We start from the raw sequence: 19,855 nt of genomic DNA, 5'->3' as shown, positions 1-19,855 counted from the left end.
CGCATGCCACTACACCTGGCTAATTTTTAAAATTTTTTGTAGAAATGGGGTCTCACTATGTTGCCCAGGCTGGTCTTGAACTCCTGAGCTCAAGCGATCCTCCCACTTCAATTTCCCAAAGTGCTAGGATTACAGGTGTGAGCCACCATGCCAGGCCTCTCAAATTTTATTTTTAAAATATTCAATAAACATAAAAGTGGCTGGGTGCCGTGGCTCACACCTGTAATCCCAGCACTTTGGGAGGCCAAGGAGGGCAGATCATGATGTCAGAAGATTGAGACCATCCTGGCTAGCACAGTGAAACGCTGTCTCTAATAAAAATACAAAAAATTAGCCAGGCATAGTCCCAGCTACTCAGGAGGCTGAGGCAGGAGAATTGCTTGAACCCCAGAAGGTGGAGGTTGTGGTAAGATGAGATCGTGCCGCTGCACTCCAGCCTGGCGACAGAGTGAGACTCCCTCTCAAAACAAAAAAACAAAACATAAAAGTACCTTGCCCATAAAGCCATTATTTTAAAATCACTCTTTGCATTAAAACTAAACAGCACATATCACATGGATAATTTGCTATTTAGGATACTGTTGGATTGAATGTTTCATTTTAAAATCACTCTTTGCATTATAACTAAACAGCACATATCACATGGATAATTTGCTATTTAGGATACTGTTGGATTGAATGTTTCATGTCTGCTTATTCCATTAGACTGTAAGCTCCAAGAGGGTAACACTGTGCCTGTTTGCTCTGCCACAGTTACAGCCCCTCATGCAATGTCCAGTACCCAATAAGTGCTCCATCTATGACAGATTAAAGACATGGAAAAGACAACTTTGTCTATCAGCAACCAGCCCCAAGAGTCCCAGGCTTCTTACCTCCTCCAGCGGGATTCCTTTCCAAGTCATTCAACTGAATTTTCTGCTGGGCTTCTTCCAACTGTTTATTCACGTCTCCCAGTTTCTTCTGGACTTGTTCATACTTGCTCTAGAAGAAAGGGCTCAACGTCCAAACTAGTGCTGGACAGACGTGGGCTGGTCGTCTTACCCATGGTGCTTCCAAGGTTCGTATTGGCCACGTTCTGCACAGCCCTGACCCATGCAGACTCCAGGACCTTGGATAGCATCTTCTGCACACTTCTCACCCAAATCACCTCCAAGCCCAAAGACTGTCCACCTTCTGTCAATCCTCTCCTATTTGCCTCTCTAGTCAGGGACTATCCATCCACCCACAACACTTCCAAGGCCAAGCCTTAGGAGACCTAAGTGTCCCCCAGGACCTTGAGCCCAGCAGTCATTCAACCTGTGCATCTTGCTTAAGCTTACTGATCCCCAATGAGAATGTCGGGGGGCAGACCCAACCATTCATGGCCACCGTGTTCAGCCAGCCCTGGCCATCCCTGACCACTCACCTTGAGCTCCTGGACCTCCCGGAAGGCCTGTAGCCGCTCTGCCCGCTCACTCTCCAGCACCTGGCAGGCCACATCACCTTTGAAGTGCTCATCGGCAAGCTCAGTGGTCAAGTCAGCAATCTGGGATGGGGAATGGGGTGGTCAAGGAAGGGTCACTCAATGGAGCCACCAACCCTTTTCTCCCCATGCACAGGATGACCTTTGGACCAATCACTAGCTATCATGGGGAAGCAACCCTTGAGTATAACCAAGTGGTTAAGAGCATGGACTTCAGAGTTTTACTGGTCATGATGTGGTAGAATTCTTGGTCCAACACTCACTAGCTGTGTGGTTTTACACCAGGCAGGATGCCTTGCTGGTTTAGTTTTCTCAGCTTGAAAGCTGGTAAAATAACATACACCATTGTTTTGAGGATTCAAGGAGATAATCCATTGAAAGCTCAGCATTGTGCCTGGCATGCAGTAAGTGCTCAATTTAAAAAATGGCCATTTTAGTGGAATCTCTTTTTTTTTTTTTTTTGAGACAGAATCTTGCTCTGTCACCCAGGTGGAATACAGTGGCATGATCTCAGCTCACTGCAACCTCCACCTCCTGGGTTCAAGCGATTATCCTGCCTCAGCCTCCTGAGTAGCTGGGACTACTGGCGCACACCACCACGCCTGGCTAATTTTTTGTATTTTTTAGTAGAGATGGGGTTTCACTGTGTTAGCCAGGATGATTTTGATCTCCTGACCTCATGATCCACCCACCTCAGCCTCCCAAAGTTCTGGGATTACAGGCATGAGCCACCATGCCCAGCCTGGAATCTCTTCCTAACCAGATTTTAGCAAATCATCTCACGGGTTGTACCAACACTGTCCCTCAGTAAGACATACGGATGGATACTCACTGCACCAAAATGCTCTCCATCAGACCACCTCTCTACAGTTCCCCATGGTCCATCTGCCTCTAGCAGGTGACAGGCATGCACATCCAGTATCGGTGCGTGTTCTCTCAAACTGTTTTTGCCTATTGCATCTTTACCATAGCTATCTATTCAGTTAGCTACTACATAAACTTATAAAGTATGGTTGGACGGAGTTTCCATGAAAACTAGGTTGAATGCCTTAGAAGGAATTAATAAACGTTAAGTTGCTTCTTAAAATGCTGCCAAACAGGCATCATTGCAACAACTAAAAAGAAACTGGAAGTAAAAAATTAGGTTTCTGTATTCAAATTGCTTTGCCATTTGCTCTGTTTTAAAGAAGCCAAAATCGGAAATCATATGGTTGTATATTAGGAGTGTGGTTTAAGAAAGAAAGAAAAATGAATGTGGTCCTGCTTCAGAAATGAAGGGATTTAAATTATATGTGTAATTAATTTTAAAATGGAAAATTTTTAATGAATTCCCACCTACACTGCCTTTTTTTTTTTCTAGTTAACTGACCAGCCACCGATGCCAAGTGAGCGGGCTTCTGTGGTATTATTTTTCCAAAATGAAGCACTCAGGGTTTGAGGATATGGCAGAGTATGTAAGGGGAGAAATATATTAGTGGGGTATGTGTGGCAAAGAGGCAGATAAATAACCCCATGTAGGAGAAGGGTAGCTCATAAAACTGAGGCTACCTCTTCTTTCTTTTCTTTTCTTTTTCTTTTTCTTTTTTTTGAAACAGAAGGAGTCTCACTCTGTTGCCCAGGCTGGTGTGCAATGACGCGTGCAATCTTGGCTCACTGCAACCTCTGTCACCCGGGTTCAAGTGATTTTCCTGCCTCAGCCTCCCAAATAGCTGGGACTATAGGCACATGCACCACACGTGGCTGATTTTTTGTATTTTTAGTAGAGACAGGGGTTTCACCATGTTAGCCAGGTTGGTCTCCATCTCCTGACCTCGTGATCTGCCTGCCTCAGCCTCCCAAAGTGCTGGAATTACAGGCACGAGTCACTTTGCCTGATCCCTGAGGCTACCTCTTAAGGGAGGCAGAGGAATTGAAAAAAAATAAAGAGGTAGGGCACAAAGTTTGAGTCCAGCCCCAACAACGAACACCTTGGACAGTCCCTTCTGCTCTGGAGACTTGGTTGCCTGAGCTGTAACATGCATTGAATTAGGTGTGGTCACGTGTCCTCTTGCTGTAAATTTTGCATGTGAAGATATTAGAAAGCCTCACTCTTTCATTGGACCCCCTGCGTCATGACTGATATTTAGGGGTGACTGTACATTATTTTTACCGAGAAGGTAAAAGGTTCTTATGATGAGCAAGGTAGCTGCCCTTCTGAGCCATCCTCTTTTGGTACCGTTAGCTCAGGCAGGGTCAAAATTTATTCAGCTGTTCTCATGAAGAAGGAAGAGGGAGATCTATGCTCTGACATTAAAGAATATATATATCCCCAAGATATATTGCCAAAGGGGGGAAAAAGACAAATTAGCAGCATAGAATGTTTGGTGTAATCCCATTTTTGTTTGCACAGAACAAAGTACTCCCAAACTGTTTATTGGGATTTTTTTTTTTTCCTAGAAGGATGGGTTCACAGGGAACTCCAATTTTCTTGTGATGCATTTCTGTACTGTTGATTTTTTAACTGCTTTTGTAACCAGAAAACAAAACAAAATATCTCTCAAAAAGAGTGAAAAAAAATACAAAATCTGAGGCTGCTCTGTGCATTCCATGCTCCCCATCTGTTTCACTTCTCCAGCCCATCTGCTTCCCACCCTACTGACCACATCACTGACTGCTGAGACCAAAATACACATTTCAATAGACACAGAGGAGAAAGAAGGCTTGGGAGAAGCATTGCAAAGCCACCTCACATGTAAGTGGCAGAACTGAGATCTGAACTCACACCTGTCTGATCCAAGTCAGGACCACCAGTTAATGAATGAGGGGCTCTTCAGGGATGCTCCTGGTTGTCCCCAGTAGGGAGCTTTCTCTTGTTTTTCCTTACACTGGGCACCGGAGAAGTACCTTGCAATAACCTCAGATGCTTGTTAAAATGCAAATTCTAGGCCAGAGCATGATGGCTCATGCTTGTAATCCCAGTGCTTTGGGAGGCTGACATAGGAGGATCACTTGATCCCAGGAGTTCTAGGCTGCAGTGAGCTATGATCACACCACTGCACTCCAGCCTCGGCGACAGAGTGAGACCCTGTCTCTTAAAAAATAAAATAAAATGCAAATTCTAGGACTGTCAGATCCCCAAACCAGAATCTCTAAAGCATAATTCAGGAATCTACATTTCAACGTGCTCTGGGGTGATTTTTATGCACAACAAAACTTAAGAATTACTGCCATAGAAATTGCCAGGGTCTCCTCTGAATTTTGGCCTCACACTTGGATTTGGAGGGATTAGATTTGCTTAAGACTGTGCAAAATCATTCTTGCTGCAAGAGCGCTGATTTGCACTGGCCACACGACACAGGTTGGGGCAATCCAGGAATGCCCCGGTCACAACCCTAACCACCATCCTTGAAATTAGCATTAATTCCAAGCAGCAGGATTGTATTCTCTCTACCTTAGCCAATTAGTGTGAAATTTAATTTGTACTAATCGGCCTGAGCAAGGGGAACACAGAATTAATTTGATGCATTAATTTTGAATTTCACAGAACCCAAAGTCTGGAGCCCAAAGGACAATTAGTCTTTTCAAACTGGGGGGAATGACACATGCTTTTCACAGAGACAAGTAGCCTCTGACCTTCCCCTGTCCCCACAAATCCCTATCCCTTCCCACACCATGGGGTGCAGGGGCTTTGGATGGAGGTGAGAAGCAGGCACCATGCTCACAGCTGTCAGTGGACTGCAAATTGAAAACCTGTTTAATGAAGTGAGGAGCCTAGTTTGCAAACCCAGAAGAATCCTTGCAGATTACTCAAGAACCAATTAACTAGAAATTATCTTGAAAACCTCCTCGGATCTACCACTCGGCCAAACCAGCAGAAATATTATTTCTCTTGAGGGACAATTACTCCAAGAGCCTGCTAGAGAGAAGGGGACAGAAATTAATAAATTTGTTGTATATTTTGTATGAAGTGGAACAGAAAAAAATATATATCCTATGCACTGGCCTTATTTGCAGTTTGGGGGAGCAATGGGTAACTGGGATTTGATGGATGTTACATGCTGAACACACATGGGGTCCCTAGGACTGTCACTGTTGCTCGTTATTCATGGATCCAATAAGCACTATGTGAGCACCTACTGTGTGCCAGGTCCTGTTCTGAAGGACTCCACTGGCCAGTCAGAGAGACGAGTAAACCACAGGGGCACACATGGGTCTTAGCTTGACCCTGTCCTCAGCCCTTAGATTCACGGACTCTCGAGCCCAAAAACCATCTGTCCTGCAGACAGCAGTAAATAGCAACTTTTTGCTCTCCTCCCGTACTTTGCAATTTGCACAGAAAGGATCTGATCACTACAACCCCTTGAGTGAGAAACAGCTCACACTCTTGAAATGCTGATGATATACCTATCCTATCTTGAAATGCTGAGGGTATGCCAAGGACACTAAGCACTTGGCATATGTCATCTTTCAGCCCTTCAAATACCTTATGAGGAGGGTATTTTTATTATTCCCTTTTCACAGAATGGGAAACTGAGGAACTGAAGAGGGAGTGATTTGCTTAGGATCATAGCTGATAAGTAGCAGAGGTAGTCCAGCTCAGGCTGCCTGGCTCCCAGCACCTGGCTTATACCCACCCCACTATGACCTTTCTTAGACCTCCTCCACCCCTCTGGTTTCTGGAGGTTAGCAAAGCAATTATCCACTGGAACAGATCAGGCAGCAGTACCCCAGAGAGCTGAGATTAAGTAGCCAGTGGGTACAGATCAAAGACCAAGTAAGATCTGGACCTCAATCACCCTTGCTGGGCACTTCGGCTGAAGAGAGCCTGTGTGGATGCCCAGTGGAAAGGAAGCCCCCACTCCCATCCCCTGCAACCTGAGTGATGAAAAGACAAAATGAGGCAGTAAAGGGCCAGCCCAGCTGCAGCACTGGCTGGCTCGTGTGATGTTTGTCAAAGAGATTCAGCCATGGCTTCAGTCTCATGGTACTGCCCCCAAGCTGCCTCAGTCGGCAGGGGAAATTCAGAACAAATCTCCGGCTTAGTGGCAGGCTGCCGGGTTCCTCAGAGATGCCTGCTGGGCACCAGTGTCGGCCCTCTGCTATGCATCCCAGCTGGGCTCACCACTCGCTACTAAGTAGTGGTAATATATAATAACCATCGCCACCGCAGATGGTGCTTACCACATGCACAGCTTTACCCATGGACGGCTCACAATACTGAGAAGTGGACACTGATGTTGTCTTCAGGTGCCATATGGGGAAACTGAGGCACCAAGGTACAAACACTCTCCCAAGGACACAAATCAGGCAGTGGCTACTTAACCACTCTGCCGAACTGACTCTTGAGGACTCACTGAATATGGGTTGACTGAACTAACAAGTGCATGACAGCGATTCACCATGTGAAGGCTCTGAAGGCTCTGGCATGTCCGTGGGAATGGATCAGTCTTGTAAGAATACCAGGAGAAAGGTCATGCCTCTGAGCTGGGCAGATGAGGGTGACACAGCACCCACTGGCCTCAGAGGTCCCTCTAGAAAGAAGGGACAGTTATGGCCTTTCAGGGCCTTTGGAAGGGGCCTTCAAGGACCACTAGGGCCCCTCAAGTGCTTCAGCAGAAAGAGGAAATAATCCTAAGATCATGAGACCCACACAGCCCTTCTCGAAAATGTCCTTTGCTCCTGCCCTCCCCTTCAGGATGAAGTCCAAACCTCTAACGTGATTCTTCTGACCTCCTGTGATCCAGTCGGCTTCATGCCTCATCCCTACCCCATAGGCAACCCTTCTGGCCACTCACATTACTAGAACTGCACCTGCCAGACCAGGTTCTGCTCTCTGTCTCTGCTCTTGCTGTACCCTGTACCTGGAATGTCCCCTCACCTTGTCACCTGGCCAGCTCCTGCTTGTCCTTCAAGACTCCTCCCCTGTGAAGCCCTCCCTGACCCCATTTCCCACCTGGGTAGATGCTTCTCCCCTATCACAGTCTGTCTGGAGTTGGCCAGCCCTGGGTTCAAATCCCAGTTCTGCCATTCACCAGCTGTGTGACGTAAGACAAATCATTTCAGCTCTCTGGGCTTCCTTTCCTCACCGATAAGATAGAGATACTAACACCTTCCTCACAGTTTGAGTTCAAGGTAAAATTAGATAATGGGGGTAAAGGACTTATCACAGCAGCTGGCACAGAACATCACTCACTAAATGTAACTTTTCTAATTAAATTCAGTATGACTCCATTCATTCGCTGAATTTGCATTGTATGCTTTGTGCTAGACACAGAGGGGTATAAAACTGTCTAAGATGTGTCATTATCTTTGAGGAATTCACTCTACTTGGGGGAGGGTGAACACTTTTAAAAATATATTTATTGGTAGTAGTGGTGATGTAGCTTGCTAGGTAGCAGGCAGCGTTATAACTGTTTTACATACACCTTCTCCCCACAGGCTAATCATAATGAAGTAATGATTACCTTTGCCATTTCACTGATGATGAAACAAAGGCTAAGAGAGTTGAAGAATTTGCCCACAATCTTGTAGCAATAAGAGCACAAAGTCAGCCATCTGGAACTCAAGCCTGCTCCACCCTCTGCCCCTCCAAACTGGACATACAAGGTGGGGTCACTGTATTCATTCCTTACCTTGAACAGTGCCCAGATTATTCATCTGTGTTACAAGGCAGGTAGAGAAGAGATTATAGACTCGGTTCTGAATGGGCAAACTGAGGCACACAGTCAGAAAGAACACACAAGCTGTTCTTTAGCAGAGAGGCCACCAGGACCATCTGTGAATGTGACCACCATACCTCTGCCACTGTCCACCAGGAGACCCTCCTGAGCATCTCCCAGCAGTGAAGGCTCAACAGATCCTAATATTCTAAGACAGATAAGAAACGAGGCTGCCTAATTCCCCTGCGCATTAAGGAGCTGCCAGTCCAGTTCCCCACAGAAGCATGATGTGGCGGCAGGACCACGGAGCGAGGAGTCAGGAGACCCGGGATGTGGTCTGGGCTCAGTCACCAGTAACCACATGACCCCAGCAAGCCACTTTCCTACCCCTGCTAGACACAAGCCAGAAGCCACGCTCATGACCCATGACCAAACTCCCTCCACATTTTGCAAATACACTTTCTGACCTACATGCATCTCCAGTCCCCGTCGGTGGATTCTCTCCACAATTTCTTACCAAAAGTGAAACCTCTCAGGCTAATGAGGCCAGAAATCAGGAGTGCATGGGCCTGTCTTTTGCCATAAGTAAGGTCTTGGGGGAAAATACAGAACCTACTACTCCAGAGAGAGGAACAAGGATCTAGAAATAGAAATACCATTTGACCCAGCAATCCCATTACTGAGTATATACCCAAAGGGTAATAAATCATTCTATTATAAAGACACATGCACACATATGTTTACTGCAGCACTGTTCACAATAGCAAAGACTTGGAACCAATCCAAATGCCCATCAATGATAGACTGGGTAAAGAAAATGTGGCACATATACACCATGGAATACTATGCAGCCATAAAAAGGATGAGTTTATGTCCTTTGCAGTGACATGGATGAAACTGGAAACCACCATTCTCAGCAAACTCATACAAGAACAGAAGACCAAACACTGCATGTTCTCACTCATAAGCGGGAGTTGAACAATGAGAACACATGGACACGGGGAGGGGAACATTGCACACTGGGGCCTTGAGGGAGGGGGCTAGGGGAGGAATAGCAGGGGGTGAGGGGATTGGGGAGGGATAGCATTAGGAGAAATATCTAACGTAGATGATGGGGCAATGGATGCAGCAAACCACCATGGCACGTGTATACCTATGTGACAACCCTGCAGGATCTGCACATGTACCCCAGAACTTAAAGTATAATAAAAAAAAAAAAAAACCCATCTCATTATATATCCCATAGTTCCCAAAATCTTACAGGTGCTTCCAATAAGAAGGCCTCCTCTGCTTTCTTATGAAAATTAAAAAAAAAAAAACAAAAACCCACTTTGTATCAGGGCAGATTTTGCATGCTTGAAGAGTATTTATAGCCAGCTTCTTAAAAGCTCCTCATCTCCTTTTCTGCTCCTTCACAAATGAAGCACTTAAATCATTTTGCAATAATGTTGTCTTTTTAATAAGCCTAGTCAAACGGAGTTTCCACCAACGAGACACAACATGTTTTCACAATGTTTCTATTCACTGTTTCTCCCCGTCCAGAGACAAGGGGGTGGGGTGCAGAGGCCATGAACGCAGCAGGGGTGTCTTTATGACACGGCCCTGGAAGGGCGTCTGATCCCTGTCTGCTAATGGAAATTTCCTTCTAAGAAAGCAGATGCACGTGGAAGAGGATAACTTCTAGCTGTTCTCTGGCCTAATATGTCTCAAAGTGTGTTCCCAGGACAGGCACCTTTAGCATCACTGGAGAACTTGTTAGAAATGCAGCCTCCCCAAGGCCACTCCAAGCCTGCTGATTCATAATCTCTAAAGCTGAAGTCTAGCAATCTGTATTCTGAGAAGTCTCACAGAGCATTCTGACACATTCCCCAGTGTGAGAACCACTGCTCTAAAGCAACCTTACCCCCCAAATCAGGATCACCTAGGGGCTGGGGGGCTCCCCACCCCCCATACCAAGAACCCCCTCTTGGGTCAGACCCTCAGGAGATGGACTGGGGAAGATACAGAGCTAACAGCTCCCCCAGTGACTAGGATGCTCTTTTTTTTTTTTTGAGAGAGAGTTTTTTCGCTCTTGTTGCCCAAGCTGAAGTGCAATGGCATGATCTCGGCTCACCACAACCTCTGCTTCCCAAGTTCAAGTCGTCAGCCTTCCGAGCAGCTGGGATTACAGGCATGCACCACCACGCCCAACTAATTTTGTATTTTTAGTAGAGGCAGGGTTTCTCCGTGTTGGTCAGGCTGGTGGTCTCAAACTCCTAACTCCGTCTCCCAAAGTGTTGGAATTACAGGCGTAAGCCACTGTGCCCAGTCTTAGGATGCTTTTTAAAGTGTAATTACAGGCCTGGTGCGGTGGCTTATGCCAGCACTCTGGGAGGCCAAGGCAGGAGGATCGCTTGAGCCCAGGAGTTGGAGACCAGCCTGGGCAACAAAAGTGAGACCCCCGTCTCTACCAAAATTGAAAAAATTAGCCAGGCATGGTGGTGCACACCTGTGGTCCTGGCTACATAGTAGGCTGAAGTAGGAGGTTTGCTTTAGCCCAGGAGGTTGAGGCTGCAGTGAGCCGAGTTTACTTCACTGCATTCCAGCCTGGGCAACAGAGTGAGATTCCGTCTCAAAAAATTAAAGTTAAAATTAATTATTAATTAATTTTAAAAGAGGAATGACCTCATGAATAGAAGGTACACTATTTGGGTGATAGTTGCACTGAAAGCCCAGAATTCATCACTATGTGATACATCCATGCTGGAAAAACTGCAATTGTACCCTCTAAAACTATTAAAGAAATTTTAAAATGTAAAAGCGACCAACATAAACCAGTAGTAGCACTGGAAGTTGGGGAAGATGAAGTGAAGTGAGAAGGGAGAGAAAGATTTGAGGAAGAGGAAGTCATCATAATACTCAGTCATCAGATGTGCTTCCTGGATAAAGCCCTGCTTTGATATCAGTTGATTCATTTTTGACAGAACTGACATCACGCCCTCGGCTTACAATTCAAGATGATGCTACCAAAAACGCTCCTACCCAATCCCCTCTCAATTACTGTGTGAATATTGCTGAAGTCATGCTTTGCTAAATCCCTTAGTGCCCCTTTTATGAGAATCCATGGAATAAATTTCCCTAACACCTCAATACCCATTAAAGTTACTCTTATCTCATGCAACAGCTGTTTTTTTTTTTCAATCTACATGCAACATGTCTATGAAATATCTTGTTGCCCTCTTAGCTTTGGCTGCTAGGAAGCTCAATGTTAGATTTTTCAGTCCAACTTTAATAGCTGTATTTGCCCATTCTTTATCTATCCCGTGCCAGGGATTGGGATTGTTTGATGAACAGGGATGAAAACAGGGATTACTGATCCCTGTTTTAGGGTTTCGGTCTAGCTGGGACACAGACATAGGAGATCATTAGGAAACAGTCAATCCCATGAAGGGAAACAACAAAGCTAGTGGTCGCACAGAGCAGGGCCCTAACCCTCCCTTACAGCATCCCACAGGGCTTCCTAGAGGAAGTGCCACCTGAAATGAGTGACAAGGGATGAAAGGTATTAACCAGGTGAAGAGGATGAAGAGGGTGCTCCAGGCAGAGTGAACACGCGAAGGCTATGAAGTGAGAGGGCATCCGAGGCCAAAGGTAGATTTCCATTTCCTACCTCTTCCCCGGCTTCATACGCTCATCAACCCTTATTTCCCTTTGCTCTGGCTTTCATCTCTTTTAAATGTTATCTTAATTTTTCAAGGCCCCATACATCGTGTTGTAACCATGATACAAGCAAAGAGTTAAAGAGGCTGAGCAGAATCTTCTGTAGGGGTTGGCACTCGTTTGCTTGGTTTGGGTTGCAGGAGCCTGAGCTCTGCCCATCCTTCTCCAAATGTCCCCTAAACTGCAGCTCTGGATGCTGAAGATGTTCATCCCTGCACATCTTCCCCAGCAACCGATGCATGGCAAATCTGGCCTGACAGTTCATGATTAATGACTGCCTCAAATGTCAGCTCAGTGGGAAGGAATTTCTACAGGGAAGTCCCTGATACTCCCAACCAGCCCACAGCTCTCCAATTTTTCACTTCTGCTGTTCTACTCATTGTTGCTGCTAGCAAGAGAGGTCAGGCAACTCGCTCTCGCAAGACACGAATGAGACGTTAGGCATGTGTGTGTCATTTCTTCTCCTCCTTACAGTCTTTCGCATAAGAGGAGCAGAGGCTCAGGGTGCACCTCAGCCCAGCCTCTCCTAACTCTCTGTGTACAAGGAGCAAGGCTTCTTTCTTCTCCCCGGCCAACTCCACGGTTGACACTTTAACGTGAAGAGACTGGACATAATCTTACAGGGAAGATGAGAAGAAGCAGAAAAGAGATAGACCCCTCCCAAACTTCATTCCACATCCCCACATGAGCCATCCCAGGCTCACCTTGGGTTATCAACAGGAGAAGAAGGGTATGTTCCATTCGGCTTAATCATAAATCCATTTACAGTTACCACTGTCCATCAACCAAGCCAAACAATATTATAAGCAAGTAATAGTAACACCAGGTGCTGTCGAGTGTAGAAAGCTTTAATTTTGTCCTGGACTGACAAATATTATCTCACATTGACCCAGGACCTTGGCTCCTGCCATATCTACTCTTTTGTTTTGTTTTGGAGTCTCGCTCTGTCACCCAGGCTGGAGTGCAGTGGTGCAATCTCGGCTCACTGCAATCTCTGCCTCCCAAGTTCAAGCAATTCTCCTGCTTCGGCTTCCCAAGTAGGTAGGACTACCGGTACACACCGCCATGCCCGACTAATTTCTTTTCTGTATTTTAATAGAGACGGGGTTTCACGGGGTTTTCCAGGCTGGTACCAAACTCCTGAGCTCAGGCAATCCGCCTGCCTTGGCCTCCCACAGTGCTAGGATTACAGGCGTGAGCCACCGTGCCCAGCCCATATGTACTCTCTCTCCCAGATCTGTACATAGACAGCTACAGCAAATCATTCAGATCTGGAATCAAACAGCCCCCTTCCATGGAATTCTTCCTTGACCATTTAACCAAACAGAGCCCATGCTCAACGTCCATCACTTCATCACCCCTGCCTTTTGCTTCATATACGTTCCACTTCATGATCTGTGACAAGCTTGCCTGTGGTCTGTCTCCCTCTGTCGGTCTGGAGACCTGTGTAGGGACAGGGACTTTACATCCTTCCTAGCTCTATCATGGTGTCAAGTCAAACGCCTAACACGTGGGAGATGCTCATATGTATTTGCTGAGTGGGTGAAAAAATGAGTTTCATTTGGTCTTTAACAGAACCCTGGGAGGTACCCAAAGCTTTGTGGACAGAGCTGGGACTAGGATAAAGCATGTAAAACAGTCACCTAGGGTGCAACATTTAAGGAGGTACCAAAAAAAAAAAATCCTCAGAAATCAAGATAAATAAGATTTTAATGCAATATTTTAAAAATCTCCATTAGTCAAAAAATCCACGGTGAAGAAAATATCAAAATTTTAAATAAAGATTGGTTCACGCTGTATAGAATGTTTACTCACCTCACCCTAATCTTGGCCTACAAATTTTTCATTTACTTAAAATTTTGATATTTTCTTCATCAGGGATTTTTTTTTTGCATTACTTTACAACTGTAAAACATTATTTATTTTGTTCAGTTTTGCAACGACCCTTTAACTTTTGTTCCCTAGACAAGTGCCTCCCTTCCCCAGTCCTGAGAGTCTATGAGGAGCAGCAGGTTTTCCTCGAGAAGCTCCTCTTTGGTCTAGCTGTGGCCTGCTGACCACATGCAACATAATAGCATATGATGCGATTTGGCTCTGTGTCTCTGCCCATACCTCATATCAAATTGTAATCCCCAGTGTTAAAAGAGGGGCCCAGTGGGAGACGCCTGGATCATGGGGACAGGTTTCCCCCTTGCTGCTCTAGGGATAATGAGTATGTTCTCACAAGATCTGGTTGTTTCAAAGTGTAAAGCATCTCCCCTTTCTCACTCTTCCTTCTGCTCCAGCCACGTAGGACGGGCCTGCTTCCCCTTAACATTCCGCCATGATTGTAAGTTTCCTGAGGCCTCCCCAGCCATGCTTCCTGTACAGCCTGTGGGAGCCTGAACCAATAAAACTTCTTTTCGTTATAAATTACCCAGTTCAGGTATCTCTTTAGAGCAGGGCAAGAATGGACTAATACAGCATATGACTTTGTCTAGGAGTCTATCTGTCATTTGCAGTGGCCTTCTTGGAGCAGGAACTGTCTGGTTCATGTTGTCATTCCCAGCCCATGAACTCAACACCCAACTAAAGAGAGAAAAACATGGGGCATGAAGTCACACATTCGACCAACATAACCTTCTCCAGTCACATGACCATATCTCAGGCAACCCCTACTCTGAATTGGTGTCATTATTCCCATAAATATGATGACATCATAAGTATATAGCCATATGCCCCTAACCGATCGAGTATTCTTCTGTAACTGGATCATTTTCCTTTGGCACTATGTTTGTGAGGGCAATCCATGTTGATACACATTTCTAGTTTAAGGATCAGGACATTTTTTCCATAAAGATCCAGAGAGTAGTTTCAGGTTGCAACTACTCAGCCCCCCCACTGTAGAGTAAAAGCAGTCATAGACTACACAAGGAATGGGCGTGGCTATGTTCCAATAAAACTTTACAAAAAGCAGGTGGTGCACCAAATTTGGCCAGTGAGCCACAGTTTTGCCTGTCTCTTCATTCATTTTCACTCTTGGGACCTCCAGTTTTTAATACCACAAAACATATTCACCTATTCTCCTATTAATAAGCTCCCATTTGAGTGTTTACTTTCCTGTGTTTACATTCCTTCAACATGACAAACGTTGTTGCTATGAACTTCTTGTATTTTCATATATTCCTGGATAAAATTCTCTAGCATAAATACCTAGAGGTGGAATTGCCAGCCACAGGACATGGACAGGTTCAACTTTCATAGATAATGCCAAATTGCTTAAGAGTGATGAGATCCATTTACGATCCCACCAGCAGTAAATAAGAATTCTCACTGCTATGCATCCTTGCCAACACTTGGCTACATCACACTCTTCAATTTTTCCAATCTGATGTGTGAAACAGTACCTATTAAGGTGTTAATTTGCACTTCCTAATTGCTAATTAGGTTGCATGTCTTTTCATGAATTTATTGGCCATTTGAATTCCTGAACACTTGAACTCTTGAAACAAGATCCCCTTCCTTGGGAACTGCCCATTCATATTACTGGCCCATATTTTTTTTTCCATTTTTATTGGAGTGTTTGCCTTCTTCCAATTAATTTAAGGAAGCTCTTTACATATTCTGGATACTCTTTTCCAGTTTGCAAATTTCTACTCTAAGTAAGTAATGTATCTTCATTTTATGCTCTCATAAACAAAAGTTCATTATCTTAATATAGTCAAATTTATCATTTTTTCCTATGATTTGTGCTTTTGTCAATTATTGAAGAAATTCTTCCCTTTGGAACCAAGTGAAATGGGTTTGAATCTCAGTTACACTTCCTAGTTGTGCAATCTCCAGGAAGCTACTTAATATCCCAGAGCCTCAATTTCCTCCACTGTACAATGGGTTCAATAACAGCATGTGCCTCACAGGTAATTCTGGGGTGCTTGTAAAGCAATTAGCACACTTTCAGGCATATCATTGTTCTCCATCTTAAACAGATCTCACATATACGAACACCCAACAAGGACCCAAGAGGAGGGATGGGGATACCTTGCTTTCTAGCAGATCTGTGTTCTGCCGGAGTTCATTCCGCAACTTCTCTGATTTTTCTAGCTTCCGTCTCAGCGTTGTAAGCTCCTCCTACAAAAACAAACACCTTAATGAAACCATTTCAGGCCAGAGATTAAGTTCTACCTGTGTTACAAGTGAGCAAACGGCACTAAGTTTCAGTTAGAAGGAATAAATCTTAGCGATCGATCGCACAGAATGGTGACTCTAATAAATAGTAACGCACTGCATATTTCAAAATTGCTTTTAAAAAGTAGATTTTGGCCCGGTATGGTGGCTCACACCTGTAATCCCAGCATTTTGGGAGGCCGAGGCAGGCAGATTATAAGATCAGGAGATTGAAACCATCCTGGCTAACACGGTCTCTACTGAAAATACAAAATGTTAGCTGGGTGTGGTGGGACACACCTGTAGTCCCAGCTACTCAGGAGGATGAGGCAGGAGATTCGCTTGAACCCAGGAGGCGGAGGTTGCAGTCAGCCGAGATCTCACCACTGCACTCCAGCCTCGGCGACAGAGTGAGACTCTGTCTCAAAAAAAAAAAAAAAAAGTGGGTTTTAAGTGTTTTCACCACACACACACACACACAAAAATGATAAATGAAGTGATGGATTTGTTAATCAGCCTTGCTTAATCATTTCGTACTGTAAACATACATCAAAACATCACATTGTACCCCATAAGTATGTACAATTACTCTTTGTAAATTAAAGATGAAAGTTTTTTTAAAAAAAGAGTGTTTGGGGAATGGAGTGAGTAATTCAGCCAGCATGTATGAAGATACCCACGTGCTGGGTTCCAACAAGAGACTTTTTGTTTCACCATTTCCAAATTTCAATGTCTCTGTTCATGCAAGTCTGGTCCAGTCCAGCCCAGCCTAGGGACTGCACATAAATTATCAGAATGAGACCATTGCTTTGCCTGAGACTGAGTGTGCCCAGTGTGGACTGTGCTCAGCACTTCATCCTCCATGGATTGCCTTTCTGCCTGTGGCTTAGCACCATTCAGAAGCTGCCTCACTGCCCACCCACAGCAGGCTGGTGGAATGAACTATGGAACACACAGAGGAGTGCTATGCAGCCATGAAAAGAGAACAAGGAAGAACTCCACAAAAACGGAAACGCCAAGATTTTCAGAACGCATTTTCAGTGAAAAATACAAGCTGAAGAAGAGCATATATAAGATTATACTTTTTTATGTAAGAAAGATAAGAAATAAATGTGTGTGTGTATTTACCAACTTTTGCAAAATAATAACAAAAAGCATAAGCCAGAAAGCAACTGAAACAGTTATAAAAGGTGACAACAAGGAAGAGTGATAGAAAGAGTGTTTTCTGAGAAATAAAAAAAATAAAGGACTCCCCTCTCTGTGTTCACATGTTCTCATTGTTCAAATGCCAGATATAGGTGACACGGGGGTGGGATGGAGGCAGCAAACCACCTTCCCACGTATGTACCTATGCAACAATCCTGCATGTCTGCACATGTACCCCAGAACCTAAAGTACAATAAAAAAATAAAACAGTAAAGGACTCAAAGACTCTGCCCATTGAGCTTCTCTGGGTTAAGTAGCGAGTGTTCATAAACCTCCAGGGTGGTAATAGCATCTCTCACCACCCACAGCCTAGAGAGGAGCTGGGCGTGGGAAGGAGGATTGTCTGTGTTGATGGAGGCAGAGGAACATTTGGAAGGGGCCTCAAGGCTGTTGGGCTGAGCACTCAGATCAAGAATGTTCAGGAACGGGGACACAGGGTCCTCAATGCAAGCAAGAGGATGGGGGCATGGGGAGTAGCCACCCAGAACTCTGCCTGCCACATAGACTGACCTCCTTGGCTCGGAGCTGCTCATTTCCAATGGTGGCACTAAGTAGGGGCCGGAGAGATCCGAGGAGCTGCCACCATGACCAGTCCTTGACTGCGAGGAACACGGCCACATTCTTCTGGATGCACTGTGCAGCCAGTCGGCGAATCTGCAGGGGAGGAGAACAAAGGCTGGAGGGTCCTTCCTAACCCAGGTGAGAACAGAGGAAGGAGAGGAAGCAGAGGCAAGCAAAGGGCCTGGAGAAAATAGGTTTATTTCCTGGTGGAAGGGACTAGATGCCTTAACACACACACACAGACACACACACACAGACACACACACACACAGACACACACACACAGAGGCTTCCTTTCTTGTAGTCCTTTTGATACGTCAGGCTCCCTGCATCAAACATTATGCCATAATTTAGTCTTGAATGGCCAAATAATAATGGTAATAGGAGAAAGGGTAGAAGAAACTATACAGTAGGTCACATCTTTTATGGGGATTAGGTTTAAAGGTCATCATGCAAGGCAAAAACTGTCGCTGAAAAATCTCTAAAATTGCCCACAAATAACAACGTACAAGATTATGTTATTAGCTTACATTGAAGGCAGAGAATTTTCAGTGTATTTAAACGGTAATTCCATGCTTCTCAAACTTGAATGTGCGTGAATGTTAAACTTGAATGTTAAACCCCAGATGGCTAGACTTCACCCACAAAGGTCCTGATTCAGCCAGTCCAGGATGGAGCCTGGAATCATGCATTTCTAACAAATCCCCAGGTGATGCTGATGCTGCTGGTCTGGGACCGCACTTTTGAGAAGCACTGACCCACTTCATTCTTATCACTGGGGGAAACCAGAACAGCACTGACTGGCAGACGGGCCAAGAGTTGCTTTCCCTCATCACCATCGCAGTAGCTGATTCTTGTGCGGCAGACATTGAGCTTCCTAAGTGCCAGGAGTATCTCACATACCTCAGCTCGGTCCTTACTATAGTCCTAGGAAGGTGGTGTTATTTTATGTATTTACAGATGGGGAAAGTGAGGCTCAGAGAGGTAAAGACATATGCCCAATGTCACTCAGCTTCTCAGTGCTAGAGCAGGTTTGAACCCTTGCATTCTGGCTGCAGAGTCCAGACTCTGAAACTCTATTCTATTCATTCCAAGGTATGAGCTACTTAGTGCAGAAGGCCTGTGGGGTTGCCCACAATATTTTCATTATCACAGTCTCATCTTTTTTCTCTTTTTGCCAAGTACATGTACTTCCATTTATAGGTTCACATAAACTGGAGGCACATATAACAAGACTCCATTCCGGTAGTAGTAATTAAGAATACAATTCTAAGGTAATAGAAGCTAGAGTTTATTGAGCAATTACTATGTGCCATGTACTGTATTAAGTGCACATCATTTTATCTCACCTTCACCCAGGTACTAAGAGGTAGAGGTGGAATTCGAACATGTATTTGTTCCCAGAGCCACGTCGTTTTCTCTCTATTGTGCAGCGACAGAGCGGAAATTGGGTCTCCAGAGATCTCTGAAGACAGTGACCCTAGATGGGTCAGTGCTTCCAGCTCAGCTTGGCCTTTTGTCCCCAAAACCTCAGTGGTTGGACCCTGGTCATGCCCTGTCTGCTGACTTGTGAAAGTGAGTTCCTCCAGAAACAAGTCAGGTTGAAATCATGAATCAGCCCAGGAGGGCTTGGACAACCGCATGGCTACCTACTGCAAGGCTGACCTCATGGATAACTTCATGTCAATGTCCCAGAAACAGAACATCTTGCAAAGCCTCACTTAAAGTCTCACTGCTCAAATTAGGTCCTTGGACCAGCTGCACCGGCATCGTCCTGAGGGACAGACAGACCCTAGACCCACCCCAGACCCGTTGGATCAGACCCTGCATATGAACAGCATGCCATACCTTCAGCTTCTTGAATTCCTGGCGAGACAGAAAACCCTTGCAAGCCGCCTGGAAGAGCACGATGCTCTGAGAGACCAGCTTCTCTCGCTGCTTCTCAAGCCTAGCGATCACACCTGCCTTGAGAAAAACCTGGGGAGAGGGAAGGTCTCAGGTGAGTCCTCTGCTGAAGAAGGCTGTCGATGCTTACAACTCAGACCCCTCTTCTCTTGCATCCACCTGCAATATTTGTTGGCAGCTGCCCTTTAAGTGGGCGGGGGATGGGGGGGTCTAAATTATCAAAGCATTTTGTCTGCTGATG

General features: G+C 45.2%; 1 protein-coding gene across 2 annotated transcripts in view; it reads right to left on the bottom strand.

Annotated features, from left to right (window-relative positions):
• The window catches only part of MYO18B (myosin XVIIIB), a 285,467-nt gene that overhangs the window by 140,512 nt on the left and 125,100 nt on the right, over window positions 1-19,855 (bottom strand). For both annotated transcript variants that reach the window (XM_064367868.1, XM_064367869.1), the window contains exons 23-27: window positions 19,558-19,686; window positions 17,659-17,802; window positions 15,817-15,906; window positions 1,406-1,525; window positions 873-981 (exon numbers count right to left, since the gene is read on the bottom strand). In XM_064367868.1, coding sequence (XP_064223938.1) covers window positions 873-981; window positions 1,406-1,525; window positions 15,817-15,906; window positions 17,659-17,802; window positions 19,558-19,686 — 592 coding nt within the window. The remainder of the gene's footprint in view (window positions 1-872; window positions 982-1,405; window positions 1,526-15,816; window positions 15,907-17,658; window positions 17,803-19,557; window positions 19,687-19,855) is intronic.

This window comes from Aotus nancymaae, unplaced genomic scaffold (genome assembly GCF_030222135.1).
Source record: "Aotus nancymaae isolate 86718 unplaced genomic scaffold, 86718_ANA_hifiasm-v0.15.2.pri h1tg000076l, whole genome shotgun sequence".
Lineage (NCBI taxonomy): Eukaryota > Metazoa > Chordata > Mammalia > Primates > Aotidae > Aotus > Aotus nancymaae.
This window is presented reverse-complemented; position numbering and strand designations above follow the sequence as displayed.